Source organism: Stegostoma tigrinum, chromosome 1, assembly GCF_030684315.1.
Source record: "Stegostoma tigrinum isolate sSteTig4 chromosome 1, sSteTig4.hap1, whole genome shotgun sequence".
NCBI lineage: Eukaryota > Metazoa > Chordata > Chondrichthyes > Orectolobiformes > Stegostomatidae > Stegostoma > Stegostoma tigrinum.
In genome coordinates this window covers 39,911,306-39,931,329 of record NC_081354.1, presented here as the reverse complement: position 1 = coordinate 39,931,329, position 20,024 = coordinate 39,911,306, and the positions used below count along the sequence as shown (strand labels likewise).

Below are 20,024 nucleotides of genomic sequence, written 5' to 3'. Positions count from 1 at the left end.
ACGTACAATGTGCAAAAACATAAAGACAAGCAAATTCAAGTTACCAACATATGGTTAATGTATAATGGAAGTAGCTCCAGCAATATTAACTGTGACAGGTATATATTTGGACTGACAAAAGAACTCGTTTGTAGTTTTAATAATTTCCTCTTACCAGCGAAAGAAATATGAAATTGAATAATCTATTAGTTAAGAATAAATGTCAAATATCCCAGAAGGGACAAAAATCTTAATTATAATGCTCAAGAAATTTCAGTTATGTATTTCTGCCTATTCAGATCAAGCAGGTCACCAGAACAACTGCATGGTAATGCTAGGCTCAAAGTGTACTATTATTGTGATGCTCATTTGTTGAATCCAACTTACCTATGCATTTTCTCAATAAGAGTTATCAACAAGACTTGTCTGAATGTCATAGAAATGCATTGTGCTATTCTGATTTTGTGCTGGACTAGTAATTCTCAGGCTAGAGAGGACAAGCTGTGTGAGCAGCAGCATCAACATCTATACGTTGCAATTGATCATCTTCATTAAGTTTTGACATAAGTAACTTTGTCAAAGAAAAAGAAAAATTTTCATTTATTGACCATTATCTTAAACCAGAAGATTCTATTAGACTGAAGTTAAATCTTACAATGTCATAGCCTGAAAGAATATCAAAAAAACTAAAATTTTAAGAATAAGCAAAACAGTTCAATAATTAAATGGATTCTGCAGAAAGTGCAATGCTTACTTTTCTGAAAGTTCCTTAGACAGATTAAGGATTCATTTAAAAAAAGCATGTCATGCAATAAGGTGCATTCTCATGTAGTGAATTAAATTACAAACAATACTTATGCTATACCCAATAAAAACTGAAAGGACTGCAGATGCTGTAAATCAGGACCAAAAACAGAAATTGCTGGAAAATATCAGCAGACCTGGGAGCATCTGTGAAGAAAAAAAATCAGAGTTAGTGTTATGCCATAGCCTGCCATTAGACACTACCAATTGTTAGTCACTAAGAGTCCTCATTAACAACTATTTGCCTTCCGGAGAGATTATTATCAACTCCTTTGTTCATCCAACTGCTCTCCTATCTCTGTGGACTGTATCCTATCTTTTACTCCCTACCCCATCCCCCTCTCTATTTTCTGCATGAAAGCCAATGTTTTCCCAGCCACCATAAGTTCTGAAGAAGGATCACCAGACCCGAAACGTTAACTGATTTTTTCTTCACAGGCCTGCTGAGTTTTTCCAGCAACTTTTGTTTTTGTTCTTGTGCTATAACTGCTTGATAACATGCTTCAGAATAAATAAAAGTACTGTTCAATTTGACTAAAGTGTTCAGAGTTTATGCACAATACCAGGTTTCAAAGCCAATATTTATCAAGGGTGTACCTCACAAAACAGTCACGAGGTGTAGATGTTGAAACAAAAAGACAAATCCAATAGAGTTGAAATTCCTGGGCTCTTGGGGAGACTCCTGTTGTAACCCTGATGGATTGTGGTCGAAGGGCCAAAGTTTTACTGTATGCATTATTGGATCTTGATTGCCTACTGGGATAAGCTTCTCCAAAGTACCATGTTTCTTTCTGTCCTGTTTTTATTAATATTATAGGAGGATGGGTAGAACTTGAAGTACTAAAAAAATGCTACTTAGCATATTCCGGTCTCCCATCAGCTATGTCACTTATTGGTAGAGGTAAACATGGTGAACCTGTTATTGTGCAAAACGTGAGACAAATAATGTGTTCTGGGTTCTGCTTAGCTGTAAACTAATTTTATGGTCCTCAAACCAGAAAACTTCTTATCAATGTTTCTAATTGTTCCCTTTAGTAAAATGAATGAGGATCTGAAAGCAACTTCTCTAAATGCATGTGGGAAATCACCGGCGCTGTTGCCACATACTCAGAAAATGATTTGTGTAGTTTCTTTTGTGATTTTTAAAAAAATGTTAGATTCATACCAATGAGACAAAGATACGAAAATTTCCAGTGTCTACCAATTCAAATGCAGCAGTTATACTGCTGCATTTGAATTGAATAGAAGTTCAGTGTCTTTGGAAGTTAGAAGGTGTTCTAACTTCCAAAGACACTGAACTTCTATTCCTTATAGGATAAAATGTCATTCTGTTTCTGCTTCATGCCTGATATTGGACTGGATTAGATCTTCCCAGCTTGTGTTTCTAGTACAAAGAGAGTTGGATTCAACCAAAGAGATCATAGGTGACAACAGAAAATACTAAAAATATTTAGCAGGTCAGACAACATCTGCAGGAAAACAGTTATAGGCTGAAGATTTCCAATGGACAGACAATAGTTATTCCATCAGCAATGACAGTTGTGCATGGGAATACTGCAGAGTACCCATCGTAGAAGGCGCACTTCACCTGTGAATGGAGAAACTGTAAAGATGATGTTAGTTCCCGGAAGCACCTTTGCATTTTTTCTCCCATTGCATTTAGGTCAATTTGGTTGAGTGGGCTGGTATTGGCATCCCAGAGTGTTCTGCTGGGTCAGCCATAGACTATTTCTGCTGCCGAGAGCCCAGTAGTAGAGTGTGATGTTATTCGCATGAAAAACGCATGATTGTTCTCCACTCTAAGGAAGTGCCCAGAAAAATTGAACTTTGCACAAAATTGAACTTTTGTAATTCAAAAACACTTGGAATCCTCCAACAGTCTTCACTTAAATCAGAGACTGTAGAAGATTCCAATTAAATTAAATAAAATAATCAGGGACAGTTAGACTTACAAGTGTTTGGTGTAACTCCTTAGTAATGATTAAACTGACTCCACACTTAACCTCATGCAAACAACTGTATCTCTCCCAAATTTTTACTGTCCTCAGGCCCAGAACCCCTATCCTTGCCCTGCCATTCCCAACACCTAGACCTGGACTGAACATCACACCCCCTTGCTAGCTACTTGGTTTTACATAATGAAGACAGTTACTTAATCATTACAGTCTGACATGAGGTTATGATATCAAAGTACCTTTGCGGGCCATGGAAGATTTTTTAACGTCTTAAGGAATGCTTTTAATATGAGAGAAGACAAGTGCTGTAGCTTGTGCCTTCTTAAAAGGAATCATCAGGGAACAGCAGTTTATGTTGTTATGATACCAACTAATGTTATTAATTGGCAGGTTTGACCCCAGACCGAAAGCTGTCAATATTCAAAAATCCTAAACAGCTGATATTAACATGTACTTAAATCAATTACCTTAAATCCCAACACAGTTATTCAAACGTGAGAACTCCTTTGTTGGGATTGATTTGATTTCAAATGTTATCATTCTGAATAAGAATTTGAATATAGAAGTTTACATGTTCGAAAACGTTGCTCGGCTTTTCTGTTGTTTTTTTTTCACCCTGGGTCTCAGTTCACCTCCATGAGTTGAAGTGCGATACTTTGAAGTCCAGTAGTTTATTAAGGGAAGTTTTGCTATTGTAGCATTTCTTTTGTGAGCCTTCCAACTTGACCATGAAAATTACATAGCCCATGGATAAGCAATGAGGCTGGCAACAGCTGGGCTAACATGCTACAGGGCACATCGTTGAAACAGGGATTTTGGAATTTCAGATTTTCATTTAGTTTTTTTCTAGTTCATGACTTCATTGGTTATGTTCTGAACAGAATTAAAGAAAAGTTTATTGTGACGTTATTGTAGAATATTTAAGGTTTCAAGTTTAGTTATGGGCTGTGCTGAAGGAGTTGTACCTCATAACTGTGGTATATATCAAAGTTCTGATGCTGGCTCAAGGAATAGATATCAGATGTCAAACATCAATTTGATAAAATTAATTCTTGGGCATAATGTTCTGATTAGGCCCTGGGCATATCTTTGACATAATTTCTGGACAGGGGTCTGAAAAGACAGGACCCAGTTCTACCAGATTACTGTATTGAGAGAAGAGGCTGAGACATTTCAAGCTGATGGTAACCACTAAACCCTCTATTTCTTCCCATATGTCATGGTGGTACTTCATTATCCCTTATTAACACTTGCCTGCTGAGATTTTGTGAGGGTCCTGTAGAGAATGCTTGAAAGATTCCTAATATTCACCAAGAAATGGTAACCAATCCAACAAGGATCAAAAGATGAAAATTGACTTTCTACATCCATTGGGAGCTGATGATCAAGAGAACAGACCTAGTCATTGAACTATAATAATTGATTTTGCTCCTATGCATGGAGTTTCTCTGATCTTATGGGGCAGTAATAGAGTTCGTACTGCTACAGCCCTTTTCACGTTATTGATGTTCTTGTTCTCTGTCTACAGAGATGGCTTTAACTCCTTTGTGGGAATTATAAACTCTTAGGATAGGCATAAATCTTTTGAAGTGTGGAGTAAGTCTGCAGAACTTTCAATCCAATCCTAGCCCTTTAAAAATTAATAAAAGGGATACCTTTGTCAGTGAGACCTCTTAAAAAACACAAGCTACGAGGTTGCTTAACTTCTCAACCCTATGAAACTTTTGTGGGTGATGATATGGGGAAGACAAATTTATAGAACCCCGACAGTATGGAAACAGGTCCTTCGTCCCAACAAATCCACGCTGACCCTAAGAGTATCCCACCCAGACCTATCCCTGGATACTATGGGCAATTTAGAACTATGCCAATCCACCTAGACTGCACATCCTTGGATTGTGGGAAGAAACTAGAACACCTGGAGGATACTCATGCAGACACGGAGAGAATGTTCAGACTCCACACAGACAGTCGCCCGAGGGTGAGGCAATAAGCATATTTCTTAAAGAATGAGGTATTGGAAAGTGATAATGTCCAAGGGCATTCTGAAATGATATGTTAGCCTTTATCACAAGAGGATTTGAGTACTCATGCAAAGAAGTCTTGCTCCAGTTATGTAGAAAGTAGGTGAGATCTGCACCTGGAGTATTGTGTGCAGTTCTGTAATGGAGGTTCACTAGACTGATTCCCAAGCTGACGAGGAGAGATTGAGGACACTAGGGGTTTATAATTTTGGAGTTTGGAAGAATGAGTATTGATCTCATAGAAATGCACAAAATGCTTAAAGGGTGAGACAGGGCTGAAGGAAAAAAAGATGTTTCTCCTGGTTGTGGGGACAATCTCAGAATAAAAGACAAGCTATTTAGTACTGAAGTGATGAGTAACATTTTCATTCAGAGGGCAGTGAATCTGGATTTTTATACCTCTGTTTGTCATGTAAGGTCGGTCATTGAGTAAGTTCAAAACAGATCAATGGATTTCCAGTTACTATCAACATCAAGTGATATGGAGATGGCATTGAGGTCAGATATCATCCATAATTTATGATGGTACAGTAGGCCTAAGGAGCTGAGTGGCCTATTTCTGTTCCTGTGTTTCTAAAATAGCACATCCTCATCAATGGGAGATAAAGAAATTCTGGTTTAGCATTTGCATTAGCCATGTGTTAACATTACTCTAAGGGCTGTCATTCTCTCTCCGATGAAGGGTCCAGGCCTGAAACGTCAGCTTTTGTGCTCCTGAGATACTGCTAGGCCTGCTGTGTTCATCCAGCTTCACACTTTTATCTTGGATTCTCCAGCATCTGCAGTTCCCATTATCTCTGATCTCTCCATTCTCTCATCAGTACTGTTTGACTGCTTTCCATCTTATTATCTGAACAGGCTGCCAAGTTTGCAATCAGATTGGCAGCTCAAAATGGTTATCAAACAGTTAGTTGATTTTGAACAAACAAGAAACAGCAGCACAGCACAGAAATAGGCCCTTAGGTCCACCAAGACTGCACAGACACAAGATGCTTTTCTAAATTAAGAGCCTTTTGCTTCTACTGTGGTCAATATCTCTCTATTCCCTACCTATTTATATATCTTAAACATTGCTATTTTATCCATCTCCAACACCTCCTCTGGCAGCACATTTCCAGGCACTTAACACTCTGTGTATAAAACTTTCTTCTCACATCTCCTTTAAACTTACCCCATTTTACTAAAACCTAGGTCCCCTAGTAATTGACATTGCAACCCTGGGGAAAGAAAATATTCTGACTATTCATTCTATCCATAATTTTGCAAACTTCACAGATAGTCTTTCATCCTATTTTAAAGTGAAAACAAATCAACTTTGTCCAATCAATCCTCTTAGCTAATACCTTACAAACAAGTAATATTTGCTACCCTCTCAAAGCTTTCACAACCTTTTGGTAGTGCGGCGACCAGAACCTTGCACAATATTTCAAGTGTGGCCTAACTAAACTGTTGATTTGGAGTTATGACTACACAACTTTTTGTTTGCAAGGGTTTAACCTGTTGAAGGGTTTTAAAGTTTTGAATGGGTTTTCATGAATGTGTTAGTTTTTTTAACATAGAAAAGACTCTAATAGATACTTAGAACCTTGTTATAATTCATCTCAATATGCCCATGTTTGATACTGGAAGAGTTGTCATTGTAAGCAGAAGTGTAGTGATTAGTGAGGTGGCATTGAGTTGGAATTAAAGACATTGGGACAGGGCATGAATTTGCTCAGGTGTTGCATAGATTTCGGTAGGGGGTAGGGAGATAAAGCCCCTAAAACACAAGCAAATAGCTGGGACAATATCTCAGATAACTGAAGCAACTTTGTTAAATAGTACATTTGGCATTTGGCTGACCCTGTGGCTACCTGTGATCTGTCTGGACAACTCGAAGGGCCTACTCCAAGCTGCACCTGCTCACTGAGTAAAGGGCCCACAATTTGAGGAGTTCCTCCCAAGGCTGGGGAATTTCAGGCTTAAAGCTGCTCATCTCAGGTGAAAATCCAAGCCTAGAGTCTATACTAACACCAGTGGAATGACTTGACCAGAATTGCATAGGGTTTAAATATATGTCTGTGAAGAGAAAATGTAACTTCTGTAGTCAAGGTGCAGGACAGCAATTTGTCATTTATTTGGGAATCACATTCCTATGTAACACGGCTTTCTGATAGCGCTGGAACTTTGAAATTTATCAGCTTTGTTCTCAATTTGAAATGTTTAAATTTTCTCTCTATTAAGAATGAATAAATGGAAACGACCATACCTAACATATAGCAGAGCATGGGAGTGGGCATGGTGGCTCAGTGGTTAGCACTGCTGCCTCACAGTATCAGAGACCCAAATGTGTTTGATTCCAGCTTGGGTGACTGTCTGTGTGGAGTTTACACATTCTCCCTTTCTCCGCATGGGATTCCTCCAGGTGCCCTGGTTTCCTCCCACAGTCCAAAGATGTGTAGGTTAGTGTCCAAGGGTGTGTAGGCATGGTGGTTTAGCCATGGTTAACGGAGTGTTATGGGGACAGAGTGGGATGCCCTCCCTGTTTCTGCATGGGTTTCCTCCAGGTGCTCTGGTTTCTTCCCACAGTCCAAAGATGTAGGTGGATTGGCCATGCTAAATTTCCCGTAGTGTCCAAGGATGTGTAGGCTTGGTGGTTTAGCTATGGTTAATGGGTGGTTATGGGGACAGAGTGGGACACTCTTTTGCAGATTGGTGCAGACTCAATGTACTGAAATGTCTCTGTCTGCACTGTGGGGATTCTATGATTCCTCAATACTCAATTAAATCAATTTATACATTGATAAAAGATATAGAATATAACAGAAAAAAAGTGCCGTGAGTGGTTAACAATCTAGGATTGTGGACAAGTCCCCAGGTCCGGATGGGATCTATCCCAGGTTATTGAGGGAAGAGAGAGAGGAAATAGTCGGGGCCTTAACAGATATCTTTGCAGCATCCTTAGACATGGGTGATGTCCCAGAGGACTGGAGACTTACTATTGTTGTCCCCTTGTTTAAGAAGGGCAGCAAGGATAATCCAGGTAATTATCGACCGGTGAGCCTGATGTCAGTGGTGGGGAAGATACTGGAGAAGATACTGAGGGATAGGATCTATTCCCATTTGGAAGAAAATGGGCTTATCAGTGATAGGCAACATGGTTTTGTGCAGGGAAGGTCATGTCCTACCAACTTAATAGAATTCTTTGAGGATGTGACAAAGTTGATTGATGAGGGAAAGGCTGTAGATGTCATATACGTGGACTTCAGTAGGGTGTTTGATAAGGTTCCCCATGGCAGGCTGATGGAGAAAGTGAAGTCACATGGGGTCCAGGGTGTGCTAGCTAGATGGATAAAAAAACTGGCTGGGCAACAGGAGATAGAGGGTAGTAGTAGAAGGGAGTTTCTCAAATTAGAGACCTGTGACCAGTGGTGTTCCACAGGGATCTGTGCTGGGGTCACTGTTGTTTGTGATATATGTAAATGATCTGGAGGAACGTGTAGGTGGTCTGATCAGCAAGTTTGCTGATGACACTAAGATTGGAGGAGTAGCTAATAGTGAAGGGGACTGTCAGAGATTACAGCAGAATATAGATAGACTGGAGAGTTGGGCGAATAAATGGCAGATGGAGTTCAATCCGGGCAAATGTGAAGTGATGCATTTTGGAAGATCAAATTCAAGGGCGAACTATACAGTAACTGGAAAAGTCCTAGGGAAAATTGATGAACAGAGAGTTCTGGGAGTTCAGGTCCATTGTTCCCTGAAGGTGACAACGCAGGTCAATAGGGTGGTCAAAAAGGCATATGGCATGCTTTCCTTCATTGGGTGGGGTATTGAGTACAAGAGTTGGCAGATCATGTTGCAGTTGTATAGGACTTTGGTTCGGCCACATTTGGAGTACTGTGTGCAGTTCTGGTCGCCACATTACCAAAAGGATGTGGATGCTTTGGAGAGGGTGCAGAGGAGGTTCACCAGGATGTTGCCTGGTATGGAGGGTGCTAGCTATGAAGAGAGGTTGAGTAGATTAGGATTATTTTCATTAGAAAGACAGAGCTTGAGGGGGGGACCTGATTGAGGTCTACAAAATCATGAGGAGTATAGACAGGGTGGATAGCAAGAAGCTTTTTCCCAGAGTGGGGGACTCAATTACTAGGAGTCATGAGTTCAAAGTGAGAGGAGGAAAGTTTAAGGGAGATATGCGTGGAAAATTCTTTACACAGAGGGTGGTGGGTGCCTGGAATGCATTGCCAGTGGAGGCGGTAGACGCAGACACATTAGCATCTTTTAAGATATATTTGGACAGGTACATGGATGGGCAGGGAGCAAATGGGCACAGACCGTTAGAAAATAGATGACAGGTTAGACAGAGGATCTTGATCGGTGCAGGCTTGGAGGGCCGAAGGGCCTGTTCCTGTCCTGTAGGTTTCTTTGTTCTTTGTTCTTTGATTAAAAAAGACAACTGGCCATATTCAATGTAGATAACAAGGATCTCACCCATTGGAAGATAAGCCAGGGAGAACTCTGCATTGCTGTTCCTCCAGAAGGAGCTGCTGAATTCAGAGCCCATTAGCTACTGAGGTGGATCTTGACCCACCTTCCCTATAATCAGGATCCCAAGTGTGGAGATTCTGCCACTGAGAAGCTGCTGGTGAATCAGATGTCAGAAGCTGTGCATTGTAGGCAACACTGGCAGGAGAGCACCCACCTGAAGCCCAGGCTGATGAAGAGATACTAAGAAGGGAGCCGCGGATTTGGATTGTGGGAGAGAGGGAATTGTCAGCATGAACAAGGGTATAACTTTCAGTGCTCCTTACCCTCTGCAGTTTCTCATGACAAGTCCCTTTTTCAGGTCCAGACTGTCTTTGATTGAGGGATTCCTCTACTGTGGAGCCCACAATACTTGCTGGGCAGTGACTCCCCCACTTCCAGCTGTTGAATAGCAAGATGTGACCCTTCAGTGGAAACTAATCGTCATCTAAAAGAAGGGTCTAGGCCCGAAACGTCAGCCTTCCTGCTTCTCTGATGTTGCTTGGCCTGCTGTGTTCGTCCAGCTCTATACCTTGTTATCTCTGTCATCTAAAAGGCCCTGATTGGCAGTAAGGCAGAAATGCATCCAGAACCCTTTTCATCCTGGACTTCAGGGCAGAGGCAGCAAGGTTCTATGTACCAGCTCTGCCCAATTAAATGTCCCCCACCCCAGATCTAAACACAGTCAAATGCTGCCTTGATGTCAAACATAGTCACTCTTACTTAATCTCTTCTGTCCATGATTGGACTAGGCTGTAAGGAGGCCCAGAATAGAGTGTTTTCAATGGAACCTGCATCTGTGAGCAGATTATTGCTGAGTAAATGTTGCTGGATAGCTCTGAAGACAACACTTTCCTTCACTTTGCTGATAGTTGAGAGAGAGCACAAGTAATTATCCCTAATTGGGGTCTAAATGATGTAAATCTAAGTGTCAGTCCGTAACTTAAAATCTGCCCACAATCTAGACCTCTTTTGCATTTCTACTGTCACCACCGCTCCAGAGCCAGTGATATCCTGCCTTTGCTTTTTATTTCATGTTAATTAATGGACTTAAATTCCACACACTACCAAGATGGGATTTGAACTTGAGTTTTGAGAGCGTTTGCCCAGACCTCTGAACTATTAATCTAGTAACATCTCTACTGTACTATCATCACTGCAGCTGCAAATTCCAACCCACCAGGTGCCTGAGTTTAAATTCTCATAATGTTGTGATGCATGTATTCTATTGTACCTTTCACCCCAGCTATCTTAATACAAGAGAAGAACAGCTGAGTTGAAGATACTGTCTGAAAGCAAATAATTTAGAATGTGCAAGTGGCAAGTGTTTGAGATATTTAACAGTCAATTAAAATTAAGAAATAAAAGAAATAGCATATCGCTTCTTCAAATTGTGGACAAACTAATTGTTCTTAATTTAAAACAAACACATTTAATACTTTCAAAGCATCTATTATACATGACTTAGCAAGAACTGCAGATACTGGAGACAGAGATAACAAAATGTGGAGCTGGAGGAACACATCAGGCCAGGCAACATTTTGGGTTGTGACCCTTCTTCAGACCCTTTTTCTGAAGAAAGATCCTGACCCAAGACATCAGCTTTCCTGTTCCTTTGATGTTGCCTGGCCTGCTGTGTTTCTCCAGCTCCACACTTTGTTATCTCTTATTGTACGCTAGTGTTATATTTCAAATTCACCAAATGTAATTGTACATTCAGTGTGTTGGTGTTGATGAAATTTAGAGACTGTGAAGTAAGCTGTCTTCTTTCAGTCTTGAAATACCTCTGTGATTTTTGGGAATGAGCTTTAGCTTTTTGTTAGTCGACAGGAGTTGTTATTTAAAAATGTCAGCTAGACAAAAAAAAGGATGAGAATAGCTGCTGTTTAAAAAAGAAATTATGTAATTCAATATGCATTTTTCAGTTGTGACGACGCTTTATTATCCAAAGTTTGGCACTTTGTTACTGATGCCACTTTTTAAAAAGGGGATGCCAGTTATTGACCTGATGACTGAAATTTACATATAGCTCACAATTCTTTCCTTCAGAGATTAGTAGTAGCTATAATTATCTGGATTTCCCTATTTAGAACACTTCCTATAGGGACTACTTAAGCAGTTGAAGTTGCACATTAAATTAGTGGTAACCATCATGACCCAGGTTGCAGATTTCAGTTCAGCCTTCAGCAATACTGTGTAAGATCTACTTATCCAAAATGATTTATCTCAGTAAATTCACAAATGTGTTGGCTGTACATTTTCCATGGTGAATATTTCATAAAATATCCATGGCCTATTTTGCCTGTCGATGGAATAAGAAATTAATTAATAAAAGCTCATTAACACAATAAAATTTGAGAGTAGATTTGTAGCTCGGGTTGTGGATGTTGTGTTTGGTTGGCTCGCCATGCTTGTTCATTGTTCCGCAGACGTTTCATTACCCTGATGGGTAACATTATCATTTTCCCACCTGTTATTTAAACCTTGGTGTCTGCTGAGCTGGATTACCTCACTTCCTGTTTTCCTTTGCAATGTAGCGTATATGGGGTCAAGTTCTGTGTTTATTGGTGGCTTTCTTAGTAGAGAACCAGGCTTCCAGGAATTTCTGTGATTGCCTCTGCTTCAGGTGTCTCTGGATTCTGGTGTTGTCCCAGTCAAATTGGTGGTTTTCCTTATCCCTGTGGATATCGGTGAGCCAACCAACCACAACACCCCCAACCCGAGCTACAAATCTACTCTAAAACCTTAGACTTATGGACGAAGCACGCTCAAATAGGCACATAAATGGGAAAACTATGCCAAATGACAGACCGCTACCGTGAACAACTCTACTTCCTACATGGATGCCCTAAGAACCAGGTATTACCATGCAGTGTGAGATACAAACCAGCCATAAACAACCCACAAGCTTGTAAAATAGCAGAATACGACGGCCACAGGATGGTAAAGGTAATGATCAGCAACACACACAACTGGCTCCACAGATGTGACAAAGAAATTACGCACCAAAAATCTTTATTCCGGGAAGCTACAACCAAGACTGGACAATGGGCCTAGAATGAACCATCAAAATCAGTCAACAGACTGCAAGAGCCAGGGAAAGACAGATCCTTCAGGAAAAACTAGCTAAACTAACCCACCAAAACAACAACAACAGAGCAGACACCTGGATAGGAAACCTTTCAGTCTGGAAACTGACAGACACAGAGAAAACGGTTCTAATTCACCGACTCAACTGCAACCACAGAGGCGCCAACAAAACAGAATTTTGAGTCATACTGAAAGCCATACTGAAGACCATGGCATCAATGAAGAAACATAACATGCCATAAAACAGACAGCAAACCTGAAACTGACCAGAAAAAGAAACAAACTCAACACTCTCAATGCATCTGAAAGGAAGGCATGAGAAGGACTGAAAAAGGACGCGAACATCACAATACTACTAGCAGACAAAGGGCACATGACGATAATATTAAATAAATGAGACTACCTCTCCAAGGCACATACACTTCTAGCCGACGAGAACACATACCAGCAAGTGCAGATAGGCAACAACTGGGCAATCAGATTCTCAATACACTAAAGAGACTCAGACCAGACAAATCAACAAAACAAAGCACCTAAGAATGAAACCTGAAGGGGAACTAACACCCCTCAATTCTACAGCCTCCCAAAGGTACACAAACCGGAAGTACCCCTCAGACTCATAGTCTCTCTGCGCAGCACACCATAACATAGATTAGCCAAGGAGCTACAAAGGAGACTAAAGCACTTTGTCAGCAATTCACCCGACTCAATCCGTTCAGCTCAAGAGTTCCTCATTTCTATCAAGGGCATAAGAATAGACAACGACAAGACCATGGTATCATTTGACGTTACTGCCCTATTCACATGGATAGACATACCACTAGCAAGAGAAACACTGCCAAAACTACTAAAACAAGAACAAGATCCTAGTGACACCACCTCCACAGACAACATGCTGAAACTACAGGACCTGTGCCTCACCACCCAGTTCATCTTTAACAGCCAAATATATGAACAGAACAACGGGACACCCTTGGGATCATCTATCTCTGGACTAATAGCTCAAGCAGTAATGCAGAGACTTGAAAGTGTGATCCTTCCACTAATCCAACCAAAACTATGAATATGCTTTGTGGACGGCACCTTTGCCATTATTAAACAGACCAAACTAGAGGAGACATACAAACTAATAAAGAACACTCATTGGGATCAGATTCACCAGACGAGGAGAAGAACAAACAGCTCCTGTTCCTAGACACCATGGTGGAACGCAGGACCAATGGGGAATTCGTAACAAAAGTACACAAGAAAGCCACACAGACTGACCAAATGCTGAATTTCAACAGCAACCACCCAAACATATACAAACAAATTTGTGTGAGAACATAACTTAAATGGGCAACAACATACTGCAGCAGCTCAGAACTACGCCAAAAAGAAGAGTGCCTCTTCCAAGTATTCAAAGACAATGAATACACAAAAAACTGGTTCAGAAGATGCCTATTACACCAACAATACCAGAAAGATACTGTAAGTCCCGACACACTCATCATACAACCTTACATCAAGAACACATCTGAACTGACCTCAAGATTCCTATGACCACTATGCACACAAACCCACATCAGCCCTACACCAACTGCTTAATTGAACCAAAGACCCACAACCCATTGTGGACAGGACCAGTGTCATATACAAGATTCCCTGCAGAGACCGCGACAAAGATTACATTGGACAAACAGGAAGGAAATTAACCACAAGGGTAAATGAATATCAACTGGAAACAAAAAGACACAACCAATACTCACTCATCTCGATCCACATGGAAAAGGAAAACCACCAATTGGCGGGGGCAACACCAGGATCCTGGGACAGATGAAGCAGGGACAAGCACAGGAATTCCTAGAAGCCTCATTCTCTACTAAGAAAGCCATCAATAAGCACAGAGCTAGGCCCCGTATATAATCCATTGTGAAGGAAACCCGGAAGTGTGGTAATCCAGCTCAAAGGACACCAGAGTTTAAATAACAAGTGGGAAAACACAATAGCGCTTCTTCGGAGGTGGCACGGATGATTTACCCATCAGGGTAATGAAATGTCTGCGGAACAATGAACCAGCTCAGTGAGCCAACTAACTACATCATTAACACAATGTCATTGGTGACTAACAGGACTCGAGTGGCATTTATTGTAAAAGAAATTGGCTTATTTCCAAGCTTAACAGAGCATCCAATTACCTCATTGTTACAAACATTTCCATCTTTAAGCAAAATCTTTAATTTCCAACATTGTAACAATGAGCAATTTGTGTTAGAAAGGATGATCCTGCATATTAACAACATGTATATTCTTTCCTGCTGCAGGGATTTACTGATGGAGACTTATCAAAGATTCAATACGGGGGTGCAAACGTATCTGGATTTCAAATTGTTGATTATGATGATCCAGTTGTTATGAAGTTTATGCAGCGATGGTTAGCACTTGATGAAAAGGAATATCCAGGGGGAAAAACGAGCAAAATTAAGGTAGGTGTATTACCAATATTATTTTTGTCAATGAATTATTGAAAATTGAACTGCCTAAGTGCTAAGTAGAGCTTGGGTTTTTAATGGTGAGTCTCTGTGACAACTGTGCTGCTATCAGAATATTAATTTCTATGAAGACCAATGAGATGTGGCCAATAATCATTTCTCAACTAGGATACTATTTTTGCTACATGTTCTTGATGCTACTTTTGTTTATGGGACCTTGTGGTTCATAAATTTGGGGCTCTTCCCTAAATTGCAACAATGACTGCACATCAAAAATATTTAATTGGCTGCAAGATGCTTTAGGATTTTTTTCTTTTTATATTCATTCATGATATGAGGACATTTCTGGCTGGGCCAGCATTTATAGTCCCACTTTAATTGCCCTTGAGAAGGTCGTGGTAAGCCACCTACTTAAACTGCAGCAGTCCATGTGATATCAGTGCACCCATTGTACTCTCTGGTTTAAGGGATGGAGTAACAGGACATGACAACAATGAAGGAATGGGAATATAGTTTCATATGGGGATGGTCAATGGTATGAGTTTAACTCTTTCTGTTTGTGATATATATGTGATTTGGATAAAAATGTAGATGGTTGGGTTAGTAGGTTTGCAGATGATATAAAGATTGGTGGAGTTGCGGATAGTGTAAACAGTTGTCAAAGGATACAGAGGGATATAGATCTGTTGCAGATGTGGGCGAAGAAATGGCAGATGGAGTTTAATCCGAGTGTGAGGTGCTGCACTTTGGGACATCAAATGTTAAAGAAAAGTATAGTAGCAGGACTCTAAAAAACATTGATGTACAGCTGGATCTTGGGGTTCAAGTCCATAGTTCCCTGAAGGTAGCCACACAAGTAGATAGGATGGTAATGGAGGTGTGAGCCATGCTTACTTTTATTGGTCAGGGAATTGAATACAAAAATCAGGATGTCGTGTTGCAGATTTATAAGATTTTGGTTTACCCACACTTAAAGTATTGTGTTCAGTTCTGGTCACCACATTAGAGGAAGGATTTGGAGGTTTTGGAGAGGGTGCAGAAAAGGTTTACAATGAGGCTGCCTAGATTAGAGGGTATGAGCTAAAAGGAGAGACTAGAAAAACTTGAGTTGTTTTCTCAGGAGCGGTGGAAGCTGAGGGGAGACTTGATAGAAGAAGATTAAGAGATGGATAGATAAGGTTGATGGTCAGAATTTTTTTTTCCCTGGAGTTGAAATATCTGAAACTAGAGGAAGTGCATTTAAGTTGAGAAAGGGAACGTTCAAAGGAGACGTGATGGGAAAATATTTTTACACAAGAGAGTGGTGGGAATCTGGAACGCACTGCTGGTGGGGTAGTGGTGGTGGAGGCAGGTAGGATAGGGGTTTTTAAGAGACTTTTACATAAAGACATGAATATACAAGGAATTGAGTGATATGGACCAAGCACAGGCAGAAGGGTTTAGTTTAATCTGGCATCATGTTTGGCACGATATTGTGGCCAAAGGGCCAAACCTGTGCTGTCAAGTTCTATCTTTCATTCTTCTCTGTCTTTGAAGAAGAGTGTAATGTATGTCAGGACAGGGCAGAATTGTTCACAATTAACTTCAGAGCATAAATTGTTTTAGCCATGGTATTGCATGAAAATGCAAAAATGCTGCTTTGTTGTTTGATACTTAATAATCTTTGTGATATTAGATACAATACATTCTTCAAGACCATTTCACTATAGATTGTAGGATGATGATAATAGGTCATTGACCACTTACTGCTTACCTTGAAATGATTGCCAGTGTACTGTGGCCTTTTGTCAGGCACAGTCTGACGTTGGACATCAAATAAACTGAAAATAACATTCAACATGATAGTGATAGTTGTGCTTATGTTAAGTCCTAGAACAATGGGAAATTCAGGGATGTAATCTTGCCTGTGAATAGATCTGTTGCTACTTTCATCCAAGGAGTGGATGGAATGTTGTCTGGCTGTGGCGGATCCCTCTAGGGTTCACTGGGGTTGATACGGTTAATATGCTTTACATAAATTCACTTGATGTTGAAAATCCTGATTCATCCCTGTTCAGCACACAAATTTGTTCTAGCTGTCCTCAGTGACATATGGACATGGTATCTTGGTATTATACTTTTGGTATTAGGACTTGTTTGCTCTTGAAAATGACTTTTTGTGATATCAACAAGTTCACCAGCATTGGGCCAAAATTAACAAATCCTGTCAGGTATTTCTTTAATACTGTCAGGCTATTCCTGGCTAATGATCTTCTGCAACTTTTTCAGTTGGTCATCTTCAGCAGTTGCCAGTGGCAACTGATCACAAAGACTTTGCCGAAGTGTAACAGATCAACATTGAGAGTATGTACAGGTTCATAGTATGAGTGACAATGTGTAAATTAAGAGGGATATCTTGGGTTTGAATCTTACATTTTTTGGATAAGTCCAAGTTGCATCATGATTTTTGTGTCAATAGGCCCAGGGAGTGTATTTGCCATGTCTTACCAAACTTGCCTTACTAACTACTCAAACCCACCCCCTTCGCCACCCCCCAATCCCTTATAACTGATTCCAACCCCATCTTACCATGTGTCATTCCCAGAACAACTTGTTACTCAATGGATATCCCACAAATCACAGCATCCCTTGCACTACTAAGAGGCCATTATGCACATGAACAAGCACCATCAGTCCAGAGCTGCCCTGTATGGTAGGGTACATTTGTCCAGAGTGTGACCATCAGGGAGAATAGGTGCCCCACTATGTTGGCAGAGACCTGGACGTTCTGTTGGCGGAAGTGGTATAAAGGTAGGATGACTTAATTCCCCAGGACTAGCAGTGGAGGCCATAGCACCAGACCAGGCCAACCTTATCTAAGGTTGCCACCTGAGTCAGAGTAGCCTCAGCCTCTCTGGAGGAATGCACAACAGGGTAGGAGAAAGGTCAATGACTATCTCCAAACTGCCAGCATAGGTGCCACAATCTTCTCTGTGATACATGACCCTCACTGTTACCTCACCTATTGCACCTAACTTCCACCATTGTTCATGCTGTACCATTTTCACTACTGCCTACAATATCTTCACTGTTCACTGTTTCATATCCCAACCCCCGACACCACTAAGCCCGCTTTCCCTCTGTGTTGCCTAATCACTTGCTTTTGCGTTTCTCCACCAAAGGTCACAGCTGTGCAACGCACTTCTATTTCCCTTAATATTTGTCCCCTTCACTCTTATTCCAGGATAAAAGCAGCCCTGAATACAGCAGAAAGGTTCTAAACATGAGTGGACAGCCTAACATTTGGTCCTCATCTCTAATAAGTCAAAGTATCCCACATGGATGACTAACCAATTTCAAGCTCCTGAACTAGAATTGGCAGTCATCCTTTACTTTCTGAGCTGGGCCCCTCTGGCTATCTCCTGACTTGACTGAGGATTGCTGACAACTATGATAAGCTTCTAAACAGCATGGCAAGACAGAATAAATATACAGAAGTAGTACATTTACCAGGATGCTGCTGGGATTACAGGGTGCGAGCAATTAGGAGAGGTTAGAAAAACTTGGCTTTTTTTCTCTTGAGCAGCACAGGCTGAGAGGAGATTTTGTAGAAGTCTATAAAATTATGAGATGCATATATAGAGTTGAAGGTCAGAACCTTTTTTCCAGAATTGAAATGTGTAATACTAGGGGGGACATACATTTAAGGTGAAAGGGATAAAGTTCAAAGGTGATGTGAGGAGCAAATTTTTACACAGAGAGTGGTAGGTTTCTGGACACATGGTAAGGAGTGGTGGTGGAGGCAGATACAATAGGGGCATTTAAGGGACCCACAGATAAGCACAAGGATGCAAGGGATGGAGTGATGTGGACCAAAGGCAGGCGAAGGAATTAGTTTCATATGGAAGCGTGTCCAGCACAACATTGTGACTGAAGGGCCCTTTCCTGTGCTGTACATTCTATGTTCTGCTGAACATTCTAAAATGACCTTCGTACATTTAGTTGAGAGAGAAAAGTGCAATGAGGTTAGCAAATGCAAGACAGGGATGCTTACTGACATCTGTGCATACTGGTAGTCCTGCCACTGCATCACCTTTGGTATCTACAATGTAAAAGGTTGTTGGAAGCCAAAATGAGCTTGTGTGTTGACACTGCAGTGTGATGCTGTTGAGTAAGCTTTTGTAGGATGTAATGTGGGTGATATTTGCTCAGGTTCATGTTTCTCATGATGTGTGATGGTAATATGTTTGCACTAGTCCTGTATCGATTTTAGATTTTAGTGAGTGTCATCCTACCTTTTCAATAGATAGAATATCAATGGTTGTAAAAGCTTCTGATCATCTTATACCAACAACAAACTTAATCATCTACTGATATTGCCTTTTGCTTGATTGGTTCTGAACTTCGTTGATGTGATTGATGTGCTTGCATTTGTGCACTTCTGAATACTTGCATTTATGCCAGCATAATGTTATAGTCGTGTTGGTCACCTGTGTTTTGTTCTGCAATTTGGCTTGACCTTTTAAGTCAGATTTCCTGCACAGTGCCTTGCTGCTACATGCTTTAGAAATATGAAAGAATGCTGGACAACCTTTAGCTAGCTGGGACTAGCTACATCAGCCAGTGATCTTGCTGGTGTGGTATGCTTTGCTGACTGTAGCTTTGCACTGCCTGTGCCTAAAGAGTGTTTCTATCATTTGCTTGCCACTATAACTTGGTAACTGTGTTTACCCTTATATAATGAGTTAATGTTATAGTGCCTTCCACTCAAAGGGATCTTTCTTAAAAGCTTTAATTGGTAGAGGCGATGACTAATGCAGTGAGCCTCTCTTTCGAAAATTCACAGAAATATCCTTTCTGTTGTATCTTCTGACAAGGTAGTCAATAGGCACTTAGGGATGCTGACTGTTTATCATTGAGTTAGAATCTGTTAAATATGAAGTTAATTCTTAGCTTGAATTGTCTTCAGGAAGCTTCCAGATCATTTCTGGATCATTGTGAACATCCACGAAATGACCAGATACGTTGATCCTACAAAGCCATTCAATGCCAATGATAAGCAAGATTTTTAAAGTTCCTTTTTTGGGATTGTTTATCACTTGGTCAGTTTAAAAAATAAACTGCATACATTGTTTCAGTGCTTGTAAGAAGGGAGAACCAGGAATTTGTCCCAGTGATGTTGAAGAAACAGTAATATGTTATAAAGTCAGGATGAC

General features: G+C 40.6%; 1 protein-coding gene across 7 annotated transcripts in view; it reads left to right on the top strand.

Moving 5' to 3' along the window:
• Window positions 1-20,024, top strand: part of gria2b (glutamate receptor, ionotropic, AMPA 2b) — a 141,647-nt gene that overhangs the window by 55,441 nt on the left and 66,182 nt on the right. For all 7 annotated transcript variants that reach the window (XR_007248841.2, XM_059644847.1, XM_048543878.2 and 4 more), the window contains one exon: window positions 14,662-14,823. Coding sequence is in view for 6 of the 7 variants with exons in the window: in XM_059644847.1 (XP_059500830.1) it covers window positions 14,662-14,823 (162 nt within the window). In the remaining variant the exon portion in view is untranslated. The remainder of the gene's footprint in view (window positions 1-14,661; window positions 14,824-20,024) is intronic.